This window comes from Camarhynchus parvulus, chromosome 1, assembly GCF_901933205.1.
Source record: "Camarhynchus parvulus chromosome 1, STF_HiC, whole genome shotgun sequence".
Taxonomy (NCBI): Eukaryota; Metazoa; Chordata; class Aves; order Passeriformes; family Thraupidae; genus Camarhynchus; species Camarhynchus parvulus.
The window spans coordinates 86,704,864-86,724,741 of NC_044571.1; the positions used below are offsets into that span (position 1 = coordinate 86,704,864).

General features: G+C 46.4%; 1 protein-coding gene across 2 annotated transcripts; it reads left to right on the forward strand.

Moving 5' to 3' along the window:
* Positions 1–6,753: 6,753 nt before the first annotated feature.
* On the forward strand, positions 6,754–17,904 carry MFAP5 (microfibril associated protein 5). 2 transcript variants are annotated; one of them, XM_030951038.1, is made up of 10 exons: positions 6,754–6,924; positions 7,037–7,178; positions 7,571–7,633; positions 10,307–10,354; positions 11,496–11,519; positions 13,768–13,803; positions 14,583–14,618; positions 15,376–15,463; positions 16,339–16,412; positions 16,998–17,904. In XM_030951038.1, the coding sequence occupies exons 1-10, from the start codon at positions 6,919–6,921 to the stop codon at positions 17,114–17,116; spliced, it is 636 nt and encodes a 211-aa protein (XP_030806898.1). In that variant the 5' UTR covers positions 6,754–6,918; the 3' UTR covers positions 17,117–17,904. The 2 variants fall into 2 exon arrangements, with proteins under 2 accessions (XP_030806898.1, XP_030806907.1); XM_030951047.1 differs by lacking the exon at positions 11,496–11,519.
* The last annotated feature ends 1,974 nt before the right edge of the window (positions 17,905–19,878 follow it).

Sequence of the window (19,878 nt, forward strand, 5' to 3'; positions counted from 1 at the left end):
CTGAGGCAGGAGGGGCACAGAGGTGCCTCGCAGGGAGGCCAAAACTAGGTCAGTGTAGCTGGAAACCGCAGCTGGTGCACTGCGATGGGGGCGGAGAGCCAGCTGTAGCCAGAGGGGGATGAGTGGATGGCGAGAGGAGGATGAGTGGATGGCGGGAGGGGGAAGGGTCTCTCCGCGAAGTTGTAGGGCGGGACAGCGTTCTCCGGGCTGCTCGCATGGCTGCCAGCACCCCCGCCCCGCTCCCCATCCTCGCCAGCCCCGCGCCCCCCGGGTCCCGCCGCCGGGCGCCCACCGAGCCCCTTCCCTTCCCAGCGCTGCGCCTGCGAGTGGGCACGGGAGAGGGAGAGCAAGGGAGGGATGAAGGTAATGCTGGAAACGGAGAGATGGAGGAAAAATCTGGGCAATGAATGAGGAACAGATGGAGAAATGTATATTAAAAAAAGAGAGAGAGAGAAAGAGAAGCGTGAAAGGCAACAAACAATGACAACTCATGTTTCAGCAGCACTTGCAATTGGTTCAGTGGGGAGGAGGTCATCTGCATTCCTCATAGTGCCCAGGCAAAAGGACGCATCCCCCTTGCCAAAATCCACAGGGCAATGAAGCCGCTGCAGCCAGACGCTGCAAGCACCATCACCAGTAGCTTCGGCCGCACAGATGTACCTCGCTACTGCCCAGAGGTCATCCTGTTACCTCCCTTCGGAGTGCAATGGAAGCCCATTTCAGTACAGTTTGCAGCATGCTTTGTTTGACCTTTTGAGTGTTTCTACATCAACACTGCCTCCTCTGTTATAGCACCAAAAAAATCCAGATTGCCAGAGTTGTGTCCTTTGTCGTTGCTGTACAACCAAAGCCTTATTTTCTCTAGCTCCGACTTTCTCTCCTCCTCCCTTTCCCTATGTCGTTTCCATTTTCCCCGCCCGTCTCCCCTGCTGCCCAGTGCCAGCCTTGCCCCCACTGCCTGGTGCCTCCATCATTCCTGGGTTCACCAATCTCATCGGAGCCGTGCTGCCTGCAGAAACGCACGGTCTCCCAGCCATGCCCTCCCCATTCTCGTTTTCCAATCCCCCCTTCGTCTCTCCTCATCAGCCCCGTTACATCCTTCCTAGCCTGACGCTGGCAGCGAGTCTCCTCCCTTCTTCCCTCCCTCTCCCCTTCCTTCCTCATTCCTCCCCCTCCTCTCCCTGCAGTGTTTCCCAGCCCTCGCTGCAGTGCAATCCATCACTCCCAGCAAGGTCCTCACACCAGGGGAGGGGGAAGCCTGGCTCCCTGTGAGGCAAGGGTGGGTGGGCAGGGAGTGCAACTATCTCCTCCTTTGCTAGGAAGTGAGAAAAGCTCGCAGAATACAGATCCTCCTGGAATGGAGACCTCCCATCTGCTTCCAGCTATTTTATTTATTCCTTTACTTATTTAGTCTCTTTGTTTTCAAAGAAAAATATGTTTCTGCCAACATTCCAGTGAGGGCGACTGAAAGGAAACCAAGGAGACAGAGAGAACACCAGAGTCAGAGAAGCTTGTTCAGATAGAAAAACCAGGAGACAGCACTCGTAGGGAGGGAAAAAGAAGAGAGAGAGAAAGAGAGAGAGAGAGAGAGAGACAGAAAGAAAGCAAGAAAGCAAGAAAGCAAGCAAGCAAGAAAGAAAGAGAGAGAGAGAGAGAAAGAAAGAAAGAAAGAAAGAAAGAAAGAAAGAAAGAAAGAAAGAAAGAAAGAAAGAAAGAAAGAAAGAAAGAAAGAAAGAAAGAAGGCATATACAGAGTCAGAAGAATAAATGCAGAAATAGGGGAGGAAGATTAGATGCAGGAGAAGGAAAACATAGCTAAAAACCCCAAGAATGAAATTGGAGAGAAACCTGAGATGGCAGACATGGCAAGAAAACTCAAGGGTAAATAGCCAAAGGTTTTCTCATAAGAAGATACGTATCAGGGCAGCTGCATCGATGGACAGAGGCAAGAAATTATTAGAATAGTATCAAAGTAGATTTTTCAGCTACCAGTGTTGCCCTTTTACAGGCGTGTTGTGAAGGTGCTGTTGATGTTGATATATAGAATGGTCTATATTTGTTGCTGTTTTCATCTCTTTAAAGCTGAGGTGAGCTAAAGCAGTGCAGGCCTTTTACATGTACACATTTCACATCAGGACAGATTTTCATTAACGTTGTTTGCCTTGACATCAGTCTGCCGTTGAATAGAATAGTGACTACGCCCGGGGAAGGTCACAGGAAAATTCAGGTGACCTGTTTGAAGCCAGCAGTACCTACAGGAAACACAGTGATTTATACCAATGTGGTTTCAGTAATGCCCGAAATCTTTGTTCAGATTCCTGTAATGTCAACTGTAGAATGAAACACAAATGAATATTTAAGTCAGACTTTACAGTCCCTGTGAAGGTATAGGAAATGGAGGGATGCAAACCTGAAAGTGGTGCTTCCTAATTTCCCCACAATGAAGCCCTCATCAATCTGTCTGCTAACATATAACATCATTTGCATTTCTTCTACTCAGTACAACTTGTTCTTCTTTCTTAAATCCTTTCAGAAGCAGGGTGAGTGCTGTCAATGCTGACACAGAGAACTTCAACATATTCAGTTTGAATATTTTGGATGTGGCCAGTTTTAAAAAAGACTTTGACAACAGATCTTTCATAAACATTACAGAATTTAAAGCAAATGGCTTTTAAAGTTGACAGCTTTGCCCCCTTCACCAATGATGTTTAAAAGCTTAGAGGGTATGCTGATTTTAAATATAATTAATATAGTTTTGCTGGCTTTGGACTGTTAGGGTAAACAAAACCACTAAAATCTCCTCCACCATGCAGGAATACTAAACAACAATAAAATGGTACAAGACAGATACTGTATTGTTTGGAAAGCTCAGCTGTGACTTGATCTGTGCCAGAGCAGCTCTGTGAACCTGACTGTGTCGGTGTAAGGCACAGCTCTACTTCCCAGCAGTGACTTCTTCAGCCAGCTCTGGTTACTGCTCCAGGGCATGATTGCTGTGCTGCAACAGGAGGATTAATCCTGCTGGCTTTGCTCCAGGGTTTGTGATGTCCAGAAGAGATGGGTGAAGGGAAGGGAGAATCCATCCTGTCCTTGCTGGTGTTCTACTTGTGTCTGCAGCCTCATCTGTGTATAAAATTGCACCAGTTGAATTAAATATGATGTTTCTATGTGCTCCAGAGTCTGTATGGACACACATAACTGAGCCTGCAGGAGGGATTTATATGTTTGTTAAGCTTAAAGTGTTATGCATCCCCTGAGAGAACAGTTTTGGAAAAAGTTCCCTGAGAAAAGCCATATTTGAGCTTAGCTCCTTGGAGAAAGGAGAGGGTGGAGGAACAGGTGAAACAGCCAGGAAGAATCGACCCTGAGACAGTGCAAAGGATCAGAAAGGAAGGATGTTTGTGATAGTAAGAACTACAGAAAGAGCAGAGAAGGAAACCCCAAAGCACCACCAGTGAAGAAAGAAGGCTCTGACAACTCATTATAACCACACTGGCCATGAGAAGCCTGAAGCACAGGGCCAAATCACCAACCAAAGAGCCAAGAGCTCACTGATTTCCTCTTCTTGTGCTCAGTTCTTCACAATGCTGAACGGATTTGAAGGACCTGAGCCAGTATTAATTATAATTTCATGGACTACCTTAGTGTATTTTGTGAGTGCAAGACTACCTGCCCTCTAAGCACTGCCTTGTTGATTTGGAAATAAAGGGGTGAAGAATTCCTTATTTTTCTTGATGGGACAACAGAAAACATGACTATGAGTAAAACAGAGACAAATTGTGTGTCTAGGCTCCTGTACTTGGCAGTGTTCACTCTTCTACAATGTGATGAAGATGTGAAGCTCCCAAAATTGGGAATAGATGGATCTGGCCTTTAACTCATGTCCCTTCCCACTGATGACCTCAGCAACACTATGGAGCAACTGCAGGATGGTGTCAGACCCCAGGTATTAAAGGAGCCCATCAGCAGTGGGGTCCCAGGAAAATTCCTTTCAGCCCCAATTCACATGACTACTAGAGCTGCATTATTGACATGATTGCATTCACAGATCTCACAGCAGTTCATTAATTTCTTATCACTCAGATGTAACTTAATGCCCTGTTACCATGAGGATACGGGAAGGCCATGGAAACCAAGAGGAGAGGTAAAAGTCTCCAAGACCTTTGCAAATAGCATGCCCCAGGATCACTTAAACTGTCTGTTCAGATGCAGTAGTCTACAGGGTGAAATGCACCAGGAGATTTTAATTTCCAGGAAGGCTGATTTTGTATCTCATCCAAAATATGCTACCATTACTACAGCATCCGAGATAGACATAATGGGATCAGTACAACTGGAAAGAAAGATAAGTTTTTGCTGAATCACTGTTGCTGCATCTGATCTTAGGTAAACACCTACAGGCACTGGGGTCAGCACTTGAGGGAATATATGTATGGAAGTGCTTCCTCTGTGAGTCACCCATGCCATTTACAGAGGCAAACAGTTCTTTTTTAGACAGTTCTCCCCACCATACTGTGGCACTGATACCTTTTAAACTTTTAGAAGAAAGAGTGCTTTACCTTGAGTCATCAGCTGTAGATGTCCCCCAAGATACCCTGTGATGGAGGACAGTAGCATGCAAAGCAGAAAACAGCAACATTAGTGAGAAGGGAACATGCAGAAGTATGTGAAGTATTCATTTCTCCCAGCTATGAAGGTCGTCCAGCAATCTTTGTCAATGTCATGAGTCAAGGTATGGAGGGGAGGAAATCAAGATTATTTTCTATCACACAAAACCAAGCTGAACAGTTGCTAATCCAGTAGGCAGAAAAAGAGGAGAGCTAAGAGGAGATGCTTCATACTGGATGAAGGCCTGCAGATGCAGCGCCACATCTCTTAGAGAATGGGCTTGGACTGCAAGAGAAAAAAGGGGCGTTCGCCTGCCGGTGTGCTGCGGCTCCCTCCGGTGTCCACCGCGAGCAAGAGCAGCAGGGCACCTCCAGCTGTTTCTCTGCGGCTCGTCTGGTATGTCAAATACTGAACAGCTTCCAGCCAGCAATTCCATCACCAGGAGCATCGCCCCCACCCACACCAAGCTCTCCAAATGGAGGGGTTCTGCTAGCACAAGGGATCTACCCCCACCAAGCAGCTGAGGGAGAATGTCTTCCAGTCTGAGAGAAAAATTTAAAGCTCAAAAGCAATCAGCAGAAACCTCATCCAGTACTGGCCGTGAATCCTGTGCTCTGTGGGAGATGGTGGCACATCAACACATTGGTAGATGAAAACATTTGGCATCAATGAAAATTTCCAAATAAATGTGTTGAAAACTCACCAGGCCTTCAGGATGTTTTAGTTAGCCTCTTAAGCAGTAACAGCTCAAATGACAACACAGAGGCACAGAGAAAAACAAAAGCTAAACCAAGGTGTGTGGAAAATTGTCCAAACATACTGCTATGTGGACTTCCAGAAAAAGCCAAGGGTCTGAGAGGATTCCTCAAACTGGTGTGTGGTTATAACTTCCATCATATCCTTCTGTTTAATGACCTCTTAAGCATTTCCAATGGACTCATTAGCTGGTCCCTGAAAGTTGGAATGGTGGTGTCTTGCTCCAATGAAAAAGAGGAATGGCGTTTGGGTTCAGAGGGCTGCCCTGGTGAGCAGGGAAATTCTTAGCTTTCCCCAGCCCCTCTGCACCTCTTCTGGTATGATCCACCACTTGTGCATCCTCCGGGAGTCTTGGGAGGACCACAAATAAGCAGGAACAGTCGTTTTCCTCTTGAGCACTGCCAAAAACAGTGTTCAGCCACTCTCAGGTAAGAAGTGGTGGCTTCAGTTATGTCGTGTGTGGGCAACATGGGTCTGGCATGGCAAGGAGGACTTAGTGCTCACTTCCATAGTAACTGTGTATAAGGCATTGTAGGATTTTATTTTCAGCTTGCAATTAGTTGAGAAAAATGGGGTTACCAAGCTACCAGGATGAGCCTTAGAGGACACAGCTTTCCCTTACAAGGTTTCTGTCTTTCATTGCTGTATGAGGTAGGGAACTGGGGACATTTACTAGTCTTCTCCTTGGCTCCAGGACTGAGATTGTGTCTTGAAGCTCACCCAGTGCCTCCTCAAACCCAGCAGAGTTGTTACAGAAGCAGTAAAGGGAAAAGAAGGCAGTGAAAGCAACAGAAGGAGGTTGGATCCAGGGGCTGTTGGAGGAAGAGTTAGGGGCGACTGGCTATTCCAGTAGGACTTGTGGGGCTTGCACCTCCATCAATCGTAAATGCACCGTGCTTGGAGTTACAGGGGAGCCAGGAGGATGGCAGTGAAGGTCAGGTCTCATTCATCGTCTTCCTTCTCTGTTTGTGTCTCTCTCATTTTCCTAATTTTTTTTTTAATTGCCTGCCTTTCTCGGGCCAGAACGGCAGCGGCGCTGCAGGACGGGCCCCGTGGCCGGTACCTGTTCCCGTTCCTTGTGCTCCTTGCCCGCCACGAGCCTGGTCCAGTGGGAAGCCCAGTCCCTCCATCCCGCCGGGAAGCGCCAGCGAGGCAGCGGGGTGATGTTACCGCTGTCGCTGCCCGCCGGTGCCCCCCTGCCAGCCCGCCTGCCCCCGGCCCGGCCCCGCCACCGGCCCCGCTCGGTGCCGCGGGGCGGAGAGGCGCGGGGAGGCGCGGGCAGCATCCGGGCGCGTCTGCGGGAGAACGGGATGCGGGCTCCGCAGTGTCCCTGTGCCACAGGCAGCCAGGGAAATGGGGAAGGGGACCGAAACTGGGGTGGGGACTGGCGGCAGCTGAGACGGGAAACGTAGCGGCCTGAGGAGAAGCCGGGCTGCGCAGAAGGGCAGGACGAAACGGGACACCAGTGTGCAACGCAGACCCAGGAATCCATCCCTGGTGCTGGGCCATCCTGGGGGAATGGGAGGAGCCCCTTCGGAGGACAATAAACTCTGGAATGAGGGTGTGGGCTGCTGCTCTTCGCTCCCCCCCTCATTCCACATGCATGATGATAACATATCCCTCCATCTCGCTGGCTTCTTGGGGTTTTTTTCCTTTTTTTTCTCTTTTCCCAGAAATTGTATTTTGAAGACAACCAAAAGGAGAACGTGTTCTGGGTGTGGCTGCATGTGATTTACCCAATAGCCAAAGTGGGGGGACGCCGAAGGGGAAAAACAGAGCGTCTGCTGCTGAAGGGAGTGGAAGCTGAGGGCTGCAGTAAGTGATGGGGACCCTGTCTTTTCTTTCAGTGCTCCTCGAAGTAACTGAAAAGTAGAAGACCAAGGAGGGAGAGAACGTGGGGGAAACTTTTCGTTGCATGCTGAGGGTGTGCGTGGAGCAGGGCTTAGCCATCCAAATGGGAAAAGAGATGGGGACTGGAGAAGGGAGGTGGAAAAGAGGAACAAAGCAGGTGGTGTTATAAGTTCAGTCCAGAATGTTTCAGAAATACCTGGGAAACTGGCCGCATGAGAAGGGAGACAGGAGGGAGGCTGGGAAGACCTAATGGTCTTGAGAAGAAAATGGGTACAAGCAGCAAAGTTTCTGAGGCGTAGGGAAGGGTATACCGGTTCCTCTCTTAGCTTTCCTCTGTTCTCTCCTCCACTCCGCAGGGATGAAGACCTCTGGAACCTGTATACTGTTTTGTGTCTTAACACTCTTCTTGTCCCCAGCTGGTGAGTCCTTATGCCCCAGGGAAGGATTTCTTCCCCATCTGGGCCCCGCTGAATTTCCTACAAAGAATAATGTGCAATGATCTAAGAACAAAGGCAAAGATATATAGAGGAGTGGAGAAGGGGGAAGGACTGAACAGAAAAGGCAAGGTGGATATAGAATTGTAAGGAGAAAATTAGGAACTGGAAACAGTTTCCCATCTGTGACACTCTCCAGAAAGTACTGGGAGTCACAAGAGACAAAGGTCCACAGCTTCTACTCTAGGTATGTTATAGTAAGCAAAACATCCAGATCAAACTGAGAGAGTTAGGTGTGCTTTGTGCTTACTGCTTTACCACCTGTGTATGCATGATCTGCAGGGCATTTCCCAGCACTCTGCAAAATTTGTTCTGTCACAGTTGTGACATGTTTGCTGTCATTAGCAGTTCCTGCTGGAATGACCTCATTCCAAGCCACTCAGCTGCTGGGAGGTTTTGTAGTATTTGTACAGCTGTTTTGAGAAACCTCACCTCTGTAGTTCAGACCATTTTCTGCTTTTGGTGGTGGTGGTTGTTGTTATTCTGTTTTGTGTCTCCATTACTGTGTTTGCTTGGAGATACTTTGGCAAAAATTCAGATCAGTTTTTTTTTTTTAAAAAAAGCACAACAACAACAAAGAATAAAACAAGAGGGTAGCATCAGACATTATGGTCAGGAGACTCAGGACAGATAGTGAAAGATTAATTTCAGTGAATGGGCAAAGCTTTGTCCAGGAAAGACTGTATGTATCACTTTCAAACTAGGTTATTCTCATACCCTCCTTGATCCTCTCCTCATGCTGAAACCTGATTCTGCTCCAAATAGCACTTTTTCCTTTAAAGGTGTACAATAAACAATGTCATGTTTATGACTGTGAAGCAGGGAGGTGAGGCATCCAAGAGATGAGCTTATAGGTGGGCTACAATTTGAAACAGGAAAAAAAAAAGGCTGTGGTTTTTATTGTACATGAAGGAAGCCTGAAAGGAACATTTCTTACTTTTGAGTATTTTGTTTTAGCACTTCTCTCTGAGTTTGTTTGTTTTAACTTGGAAAATAACAGGAATCACCAGCTGGTTTCTCATTGTTTCTTTTTATTTTGAGTAAGCTACAGATTTGGTGGGTTAAGGTTGTAGTTCTAGATCTCAAGGATGGATTTACTGCAGCTTGGATAAGAAAGTCCAGTTGTTTATAAGGCTTGTTAATTGGGTACCATAGTAATTATAAATTGAAGTGATTAAAGGTGGGATAAGAAAATCACCCTTTTTTTGTCCTCACCTCAAGATTTCACTTCACTTATGTCCTTTTATTTTAGAATTGGACTGGTTTTCTATTTACCCCTAGGGAAAAACAAGATTCGTAATAGCTGACTTTTCAAAGTTAGCAAAGGGGGAGGAGCCACCCTGTCTTTTCTACACATCTCTTCAAATCCAGCACTGCTGGCTTCTGCAATGGTTTCAGGATTTTCATCCTTCTTTTTGCATCAGTAACAAATGAGAAAGTGCTCAACACCATTTTCTTCCCCACTTGTTACAATTAAGAGATTAGCCAGAACAGGGGAAGTTTTGGGCTGTATTAGATCGTGTACTTAAGTTATTATGCATGTCTGGCCCTCCCTGGGTTAATCGCCAGCAGCTGGCAGCTGGGTGGGGAACAGAATATCAGGGTCCAGCAACTCCTGTAATGCTGTAGAGCAGGATTATGTAGGGGTCCCAAGAGACCTTCTGTGGCCTGCAAGTAACTGCCCTTGGAATGTGGAAGAACTATGACAAAAACTCCAGACCTGATAGTTTTACCCACACAGTGCTCCCATTAAGAGCAGAAAGCTGCAGGCTGAGATCACAGGACGTAGTGGGATGTACTGATTTTTGGGCTGGTCATGCACACATTCCTGCAGTGCCCCAGATCATTGGCTTTTTCCTGCCAACTCCTTCCTTCATCCCACCCCAGTTATGCAGACATTTCCCTCGTCTGTGGCTAGCAGGAAATATTTTCCTATTCCTGGCTGCTCTAAGGAAGCTGCTCTGTCACCCTTTATATTTAAACAAACAAACAGTCTAGCCCAGCTTCAGTTCCTTCCACGCAGCATGCACAGCCAAGCCTTCATCATTCCTCTTCTCCAGTTCACCCAGAGGCTGAGAGGGGAAAGATTATCTGCTCTGTGCTCCATACCCAGGCTGGATGATTTGCCTAAGGAGCTACAAAACCTGCCGTCTGCTTTTTACTGTACCAATGACTCAATCCGTGCCCCCAAGTGAATAATTTCCATGACTCAGTTTCCTCTTTTATAAAATAGAGATAGGGATTTTGCTCAGCCTCCAGAGCAGGGAGGCCACATCGATCTTTTTTTTTCAAAATGCATTGAAAGAGGTTTCAGAAGGGCAAAGTCCAGTAGCAGATCTGGAGGTATTTACTAACTTGTCCCTGTGCCTAACCATTGCCCATGGTGGAAGCAGCAGGGATAGGATCAGGACCTACTGTATCCAAGAGCCTTTAAACAGCAAATGCAGTTGGCAGTGGAGGCTGAGGTTGAGTAGAGAGCATTGCTCCCTTCAGCAGAGGGCAGTGGTGTCTCCTGGATAAAATAACATTAAAATTTCACAAAGCCTGCAGGCTATAAAAATCTGTCTTTCATCACGCCCCTCTCTTCTTCTCTTGCAGACTGGTTTCCATGGATGGTCAATGGGCAAGAACCAGAAACTGCAACTGGTAAGTATTACAGGCATGTTAATGTGCTGAAGATTGCTCATGTGACCCAGCTGTCCTGTGGAGTTACAGCCTGTTTATTAGAAAATACTGTTGTTTCTTTGCCTCTGACATTGTGAGCTTACCTTTCAGTGAAGATTAAACAAGCTCCCCAAGACAACCTGCTAGATGTTACACGCTCTTTACAAATAATTCTCTAGTGCAGGGGTCCTGAACACTCAGCTGAAGGGTACGAAGTTATGTTCACAGTCAAGGGTTGTAGGAGGTCCACAAAAGCTGGTACATCTTCAACCATGAGATGCCTGGGGAGCTCTACTGCTGCTCAGAAAAATCCTAAGGAGAATGGTGCACAAATGGCATGGTGCTTTAGTAGTGAGGCCATTGGGAAAGGATATTGACTAACCTTCTTACTGGCTGTGTTGTTGGGGGTGAATTGATTTATCCCTCTGGACCTTAATCCATTTTTTCCACGTGGTAAGATAAAATGAATGTACATTTACATCATGCTTCAGCACCCAAAAGGACCACAAGGGCTCACCTTTTCTTCAAACCTGAAGCCCCTGGCTAAGCCTGCAGCCATCTCCCAGCTATGATCCTATGATATGTAATATCTGCAGTTTCCCAGAAAACTATTCAGAAGCCAAGTCAAAACATGTCCTCCAAGCATCCTTTCCTTCATGCTTTACCTCTTGACCACTACCTCAGCTTTGCCATCAATTGCTCTTCAAAGAAACTCATCCACTGATGAATTTCTGCAGTCAAGGCTAGGTATTGGGGTTGCCTCCCTCCTTCTCTGCCATGGGTGTCTCTCCTTAGTGCTGCAAGACCCCTCAGCACCTTCATTTCAGAAGTCTTTCTTTCCCATCAAGATGCCAACAGCAGCCATATCTGAGAAGTCAAGATATGCCTCCAAAATACACTGAGGGTTGATACAACATGTGCACTAAGAAATCCAGTCCCAGGCCACAAGAAAGGGGAGTAGATACAGGAAGGCTGGGGATACTGTGTTTGATTATGTATTTGCTGGGTTGGATCCCACTGTCTCATGAGCCTGGCAGGAGAGGTAATTCAAGCTGGCTCTGGCTGGCTGTGTAAGGGACCATAAAGTAAAGAAGAGCTTTTTCAAGGACATTCTCTTTTCCAGGTGGAGTTACCCCTGACAGCTCTGGTAAGCTCCAATCTCTTGGCATCTTCATGCTTCTTTTTTCCTTTTCACCACTGCTGCCTACAGTCACAGAAATTACCCATTATGCCCAGAAACTCCTCATCCCACTTCTGATTTGTGGCAGCATTCTTCCAGCACTTACGGCTGTCTGGGAGTCCTTCTCGTGCTCCACCCAGGGAGATGGATTTAGGGTGACTTAGTGGTCTGTTCTCCAAGGAAATGCCAATCTCACTTTATGTACCAGGGCTCCCTGAAGACATTTCCACTGCAGGAAGCCCTGAAATTTAAAGCTCACACATCCTTGGATTCCAGAGAAGGTGGCAGGAACAAACAGACTAAATGATGGGGGTGAGAAATTGGACAGGTTCAAACCAGGACACAGGCTGTGTGTGTATGTCTGCTGACTGGTAGCAGATGTTCTTCAGTTCTCAGGAGACAGAGGTGCCAAAAATCCCCTGAAAGTAGTAGAGCAAACCCTGAGCATTGTTGGAGTGGGGAAGTGGAAATTCTGTTCTTTCAATACTGTCTGCCCCACCGTGCCTGCAGCTGTGTCACAGGGGGGCAGCAAAATGTCTGTGAAGGGAAGGGTAGATGGAGGACTTGGAAGATAAGCACTTAGAGCACACAGTGCGTGTCCTTAGGGAGTGGAGATGGCCCCAGGAGATGGACACAGAGCTGATGGGAGTGTAGGCAATTCCAACAATGGGCAATGGAGGAAAAGAGAGGCTCAAGAAGGAGCCTCCCCACTTTTTCCAACCCCACTCTGAGTTCAAATCTGTCACCACTGGCCTTGGGGATGGTTTCTCTGTCTGCTGGAACAGTCTCTCAAACACATCCCTCTGAGGTGGGTGAAGACCAGGCAGGGCAGGGAGAGAGAGAACACATGTGGTCGATGCTATGGGTCAGAGAGAGGCAGCTATGCATGGCTGTTTCTGGGGAGTGTGCTCTGAGTGTATGGGAACTCATCCGAGAGTGGTGTCTTGTTCTCTAGAGCATCAGCTCCACAGTTGGTCCTCTGCCCTGACTCTGCTCATCAGCTGGCTGCAGTATTTGTTGTGGGTCAAACTGCCATGAGACTGAGTCAAGAGGCCAGCTAGAAATGTAATTAGGATAACTGAAAACTGCAGATGAGTCAAAGGGCCAGCTAGGAATATAATTAAGATAGTAAAAGACTGCATATTTTGGTTAAGATCTTAAATAAGTTAAAGAGTTAAGCTAGAAATGTGGCTAGCAAGAATCATGTACCCTAGTTAAAGTGTGACAAAGATATCCAGAAGTAAAGCTAGGAGTGACAGGGGATAGACAGAGTACTGTAGAAGGGTAGAAACCATAAAAATAACTGGCCTCTAAGAATAATTGAACAAGAGAGGCTTGGACCATGACCAGCAGGTGGAAAAGTCCTGCCAACTGGACATAGGTGAGGAGTTCACCATGAGGAAGGTGGCTTTCTTCCTCCTATACACCCACTCCCTTATTTAAAAATCCCACCGACCAAATTAAGAGGATACAATTGCCCAGCCGTAATAGATATTAGCTAATTACAATATGAAATGGGCAGGTAATGATTGTGTATTAGGCATCCATAGAAACCACGTGAATATATAAAACCTTTCTTAGATAAATAGAGAACAGGAGTCTGCGACTCCTCCTTGCACATGCCTTTAGAAATAATTCCACATGTAGTAAATACCCTTCTTCTCAACTTTAAGTAGTTGAAGAGTCATTTGTCCGTGCTTCAAGACAATACTGGAAGAGGAAAGTGGAAGCACAATTTTGTATCTACAAGATATATGATCTTTGTGGTTGGGATGGGAGGTGAAGCAGCTGTGTTCAGCATATGAGGCCTGACAGTCTGTAGGAAGGTAGATAGGACTTAGTGTCCAGACCAAACTAGTGGTGACTAACCTACATCTAAAGGTTAAAAGAGTAAAAATGAAGCCTTTACAGCAAATTTGGGCTTCAAAATGCTTACCATTGAGGGATCAAGCAAAACTCTTCACAAAGGATGTGCCATTAGGACCCACCTTTGTTCTGCAGCATCCTATCAGCTCTAGCACACCCAGCATATTTGTAGGGAAAGCCTGCAGGTACTCTGATAAATCAGATAATAACAACACCACGGTCAGCATTGCCTATGAACCATATGTGAGATGGCTACTAGTCAGGACTGGTAAGATATCAGCAGAACACTGGCAGGAGGAAAGAGACTGTAAGCTCAAATTAAGATCTTCCAGTACATCTCTTTTTCCAGGTGCAGCTGCCACACCACCTGTGCCTCTTCCTCCTGGTGAGTTTATTCTCATTTTGCAGCCACATGTTGCCGACCCTCCTCCCTCTCCTCACACAGTCCCTTACACACCTGGAATCCTGCCTTCTCTGACTGCCCCTAAGCCCCACACTCAAAAGATTCATTCTCTTTAACACACATGTTTTGTCTATGCTTCTGGCTAACACTATGGCACCTGAGCAGAAGCAGAAGTCCTCTGTAATTGCTCATAAGAACCTGCCCCTGGCAGTCAGTTCTCTGAATTCCTTTCCAGTTTGTTACTGGGTAAATTATAAAATGTACTGGTTTGCTGTGGTACAGAGGGGTTACTTTATCAGAGGGAGTATCAAACCTGCCTCTTTTTGACCCCTTGTCATGGACATTCAAGAGCCAGTGGTGTTGGGATGCTGTTTCTTAAAGGTGTGTGTCACTGTTCCTTATGAAGGGCAGTCGCAAAGTTCTTCACCTCTTTACTCCATAAAGGGTAATTACAGCAGCTAAAGAAATTTACCTGGCCTTTTAAGTCAGAATGTCCATACACTGTAATTTTCAACAGTAGTGGTAATGCTTTATGGCAAAGATTAAGTAAATTTTTAGCATTGTTGACTGCATAGCTGGCACTAGACTCACATTGGATTTGTACTTTATGGTTTCATGTCAGTAACAATGAAATCTTTTACCACATTAGAAGTTACAATGGAAGGCTCTTGAAAGAGTTTTCCAGGTATTTGTTTTGATTAAACTGCTTTCTAGGAAGGAATCATGGTAACTAACTAACTTGGCTACCCTCTGTCTTCCAGTTCAGTCTGACAGTGAAGCAACAACGGCTTCATCAGGTGTGTTTTAAGTTTGCTGCCTGCATCCTCTCCCAGACCCACTTTCACCCACCCTGTTAGCTCTCCAGAGAGGTTCTGGCTGGGCACACAGCTCCGTCTCGTGGAAAATTGCTTTAAATTTTTCCTTGAGTTAGAAGTACCGGAGAATGATGGTAGTGGAAGCTGAAGCCTTCTCCTGGATGGCGTGCCTGGGAAGGGAGGAGCTGGCAGATCAGCAGACCAGATACAATGTTGTGTCAGTGTCAGTGGCCAAGACCTGGCATTTCAGAATGACATGCAAGAAAATCCATTGTAGTGGATAGTAGTAGAAGAATAGTAGTAGAAAATCCATTGTAGTTAGCTACAGGGTTGATTGTCTGGAAAACTAGGAACTAGGTTTGTGTCCTGAAATGTGATAATTGCACATCTATTAGAAACCCATGTCTTAAATATGCAACTAAAATTTACATTTTGTTTATATGTGTCTGTCCCCTTTACAACATGTGCCTTCTGTATTCTGGGTGTCCAGTGGGCTTGGTTTGCATTTCACTCAACTTTCCCTTCCTTTTGTCTTGTGAAGCAAGGGGATCAGAAATGGCTGCACTATTTCCCTCTTTAATCCAACCCCATCTCTCACATGAGAGCGACAATAGAGGCTGGGGTCCTTCCCTAGAAGCCTGGAGGACTGTACCTAGTGATGAGGTTATATCTGTGCCTGAATGAGTGCACCTGGCCATGATGCTGGGTTGCACCTCCGTGTTTGTGTGTGTGTTCTCAGACTGCCGTGAGGAAAAGTTCCCCTGCACACGCCTGTACTCTGTTCACAAGCCAGTAAAGCAGTGTATCAGCTACCTCTGTGTTACAAGGTAAGAAACCAGCAGCCCCTAAGAAAAGCACCTGAAACTGCCCAGAAATGGTATGCCCAGGTCAGCAATTGTTTCTTTTGAAGACTAGAGGTTTTCTCTGGGAACCTATTGGTGAGATGAATCCTATCCCCAGAGCATCCTTTTAGGGTAATTATTTAAAACAGCACAATGGCTACAGTCTGTGCAGCAGGAAGGAGCTGTAATGTGCCCTGTATTGGAATCCATATTTAATCCATATTTATAGGGCCATGAAAATGATGAGAGGTATGGAACACCTCTCCTACAGACAGGCTGAGAGAGCTGGGATTATTCAGCTTGGAGAAGAGAAGGCTCCAGGGAGAACCCATTGCAGCCTGCAGTACCTAAAGGGAGCCTATTAAACAGAGGAAGAGCAACATTTTCCATGGGCAAATAGTGATAAGACAAGGGAGAATGGTTTTAAACTGAAAGAAGAGAGATTTAGATTTGTTGTCAGGAAGAAATTCTTTACTCAGAGGGTGGTGAGGCACCACTGGCACAGATTGCCCAGGGAAGTTGTCAATGCCCCCCCCCATCTTTGGGAGTGTTCAAGGCAAGGTTGAATGTGGGCCCTTGAGCAACCTGATCCAGTGGTGACATTCCTGCCCAAGGAAGTGAGTTTGGAACTAGGTGATTTTCAATGTCCCTTCTAACTCAAGCCTTTCTATGATTCTAAGACTTCATGAAGTCTTTACAAAGATTCCTTTGCTATTGAGCAGCCTTATTCTTGGCTAAGAAATTAAAAAAAAAATAGGATTTGCCTGCTCACTAGTGAATATACATGTTTATTCCCTGTTCCCCTTTTTTGTTTCTTTGTGTCCCTGTGCCTTCCTTTGCTGATCCCGGTGATGCCGCAGTGTGCGTCGCATGTATGTAATAAACAAGGAGGTGTGCACTCGCATTATCTGCAAGGAGAACGAGGTCATGCAAGGTGAGTGGTATCACAGGCTAGCCAGAAGGGTAGCTGCAGCCATCTGATAGAGTCTCCAAGCTAACTAGTTGGCTTAGACCCTGATCCACTTGCGATAGCTTCCCTAGACTTTGAAAGAGTTCTGATGCAATGCAGTCTTGGACATAATACACATGCCATGATAAAAAAACTGGGAAGTAGATATTGTGGTACTAAAAAATATGATAGCTCTCTATTCCTCAATCTTGATCATGGTCTAGTAGTCCCGGACACACCCTTACTCAAAGTTGTACTCCTTTGAGGTTAAAGAGTAAATCTCAGTATTTCTGTTCATGAATACAAGCAGGATCCAGTCTACATTTTTTATGCAATCTTTGTTGCAGCAAAATACAAGTGGTTTTAACATGTAATGTATATGCATAAAGCCAGAAGGAAATTCATAAAAGCCTAAGGACTCGCTTTGCTTGCCTCATGTATATGGGGATTGAGCAGTTTCAACAGTCTCTGTAGATGCAGTGAAGGATGTGCCTCTAACTATTCTGCTGGAGAAGAATTTGAAGGAAGCTTTGATTATCTGCCAACCTGTGTGTGTGTGCTTGCCTTCAGATGAGATCTGTCGCCAGCTGGCTGGCCTTCCTCCTCGACGCCTCCGCCGGTCCGGGCAGCCCCTGCCTCTCCCTTGCAGACGGCTCCTGGAGCAGCAGCGCAGGCCTGATGCTCTGTGAGCTACCAACAGTAGGAGAGGAAAAGGAAGAGAGAGAAGTCATCATCCACTACCCACAGTCCAAATCAAGTGCTTCTTGATTGTGATTCCCCCATTATTTCCTGGCTTCTATGCCCTCTTCTACATTCTCTTCTTCAGGTGCTGCAGGGCACAGAGTACCCTCTCTGCCAATCTGCCATGGTAGCTGTTGTCATATTTATAATCTATTACTGAGGACAGGGGACTCTCCCCTCTTTTCTGTCACACTCTGCCTGGCAGGCTGTGAGATGCTCATTTCCCAGAGGTCCTTATAAATGTGCTGCACCTTCCCTTGCTTTGCCCCTGGAGAGAGCCAGAAACGGGGACAGGATGAAGTCCTCCTCAGTGGTAAAGACGCCCTAAGCTACATCTCATCTCACCTTCATGCCCTAGGACTCCTGCCCTAGATTTCTTGCCTGGCATCAGCATGAGCTCAGATGTGGCTGGTCAGCCTGAGCCTCTCAGATTCTCCCGAGCCACTGTTGTATGACAGCACATTCTCCTCCTTGTGTCTGCTGGCCTCAGGGAAGTGACAGAACTGGGAGATGACCTGTCTTGAATCCAAGGCACCCCTCCCTGGGTGGCAATAGATCATTTATAACTACCTCTGGGAAGTTTTTGTCTCAAGCCCATTGCCTCCCTCACACACATCTCCTACCCAAAGGAAAAAATCTGGATTTTGTATGGCATTATATTTTTCTCAAAAAGATTATGTTGGATCAGAGTGCTGCATCTCCTCTCCTCTCCTCTCCTCTCCTCTCCTCTCCTCTCCTCTCCTCTCCTCTCCTCTCCTCTCCTCTCCTCTCCTCTCCTCTCCTCTCCTCTCCTCTCCTCTCCGTTCTTGTCCCTCCCTTCCCACTGAAGCCATCTCTTGATGCCCATTCCAGGCAAGTTTCAGGGAGCAGTAACTACATCTGCCTCCACTCCTAAGCCCAAGAAAGCCCATGAAGAACCTGTGTGATCTGACATTACTGAGACCTTGCAATGAATTATCTTGTCTTGGTGTCTTGTCTTGGTCTGGCTACCTCCACACTCTCCAGTTGCTGTGCCTGCTTTCAATCTCCAGATGAGTTCCTACCTCCTGACCTGGAAGCTCCTGCACAAAGCAGGAAGGAGTTGCAAATTGGAATTGGGTGTGGGAGCAGAATCATTATCTGGGATTGCTGTTTATCTGGCACCTGGGATGTTCCTGCAGAATCTCTGACTGTGCTGACCTGCACAGGGCCAGGTGCTGATGGGGAAGGTAAACATATCTGCAGGTATAAGTGCTTATACAGGCCAGCCTGGGCAGAAGAATTCACTGTGGCAGCACTGGATGTCTGGTCTGCTCGAGGACTGTGTTTTCTAGGTATATGGAGAACATTTCCAGGTATATGGGCAGTTTTTGTGATGAGACCAGGTAGGGTAAGTGGGGAAGAGCAGTCTGAGTTGTATTAATCACTCCATGTGACTCTTAATGTCATGATTCTGTGGGGCACCAGAGGATCAGCAAGACCCACTCTCTAGGATCTCTGTGTTGTTCCCAAGCAACTGAAAGCCAGTTTGCTAGATTTGGCATTCAGTCCCCTCACATCATCTGCTGAACCCTTCAGTCTTGTGGGAGCACTGCCCTGTTGCACAGAGCCACAGTCACACAGTACTGGGGACAGTTTGCTGCACAGAGGCAGATGTCAGAAAAAGAGCAAGAACAATTAATGTAGGACCATCTTGCCAGGACCTGCATTTCTGCTGTATGCAGCAAGAAGCTGGTCACATCTTCTGTGTAGGGGAAGACACCCTGTGCAGACAGTTTCCATGTGAGGTCAAAATTAGCCCTAGATGGGCTAAATCTCTCTATATTTATCCAGGGTACAGGAGAAAGAATTCCAAGTCACAGTGACTAGAATTTTATCCTACATATAGGAACACTGCACTGCTATTCAGAGGGTGATGCTCCTCTCGAGTACTCCAGGCTCATGAGACTAAGAATGAAGGAGGGATTTCTTTGTACTGAGAGGGTGCACATTTCTGTACAGAGGAGGGTACTGAGAGCTCGATCTCAAAGACATTCAAGCCACTGGCTTCCATGCCACAGGGATACCTGTGAAAATTGCCTGTGTGGAGGAAGGTAAGATGGAGATGGATCTTGGAAATTGGACTGGGTCAAGTCTGTTCTCTGTATTTAGAGGTGAATATTCATCACTATAGATACATAACTGGGTAACATAGCTACTGTACAGCATATAGAAATTTAACTTTCATACAGGTTGGGAAGTGGTTAGAACCATTTCTGTTGCTTGCTTTCAGCAGGGACAGGAAGAGGTGCTCCTGTCCAGGAGAACACTGTTTTAATGCTAGAGTCTCTATAATCCATATTAAAAGAAAATTTATTTCCTGTTATTCTTGGCAACTCTCATGTGTTTGGGTTTATTTGTCTCTTGCTGTATCTCCTCCAGATTTGTGGGGATACTTGATTCCATATAAAATCTATCATTTGGAACATTTTACTCCCTGCTAGACTAGTCCTCTACTGTCACCCTCCTCTCACTCATGAATCACAGCTCATGGGAGTTCCTGGGAATGCTTTTTTTTCCTAGAGAAATATAACATTTTCTCCAGCATTTTTTTTACCATGGATAGCTGTGCCAGATTTTCCTGACAATTGTTAGCTGCTGAACACAGGGATAACTCCTCCCAGCCCGTGAAACCTGTGCTGAGGACACATCTTTTTACTATGCACATGCACATTCTCCACTTTCTGGTGGA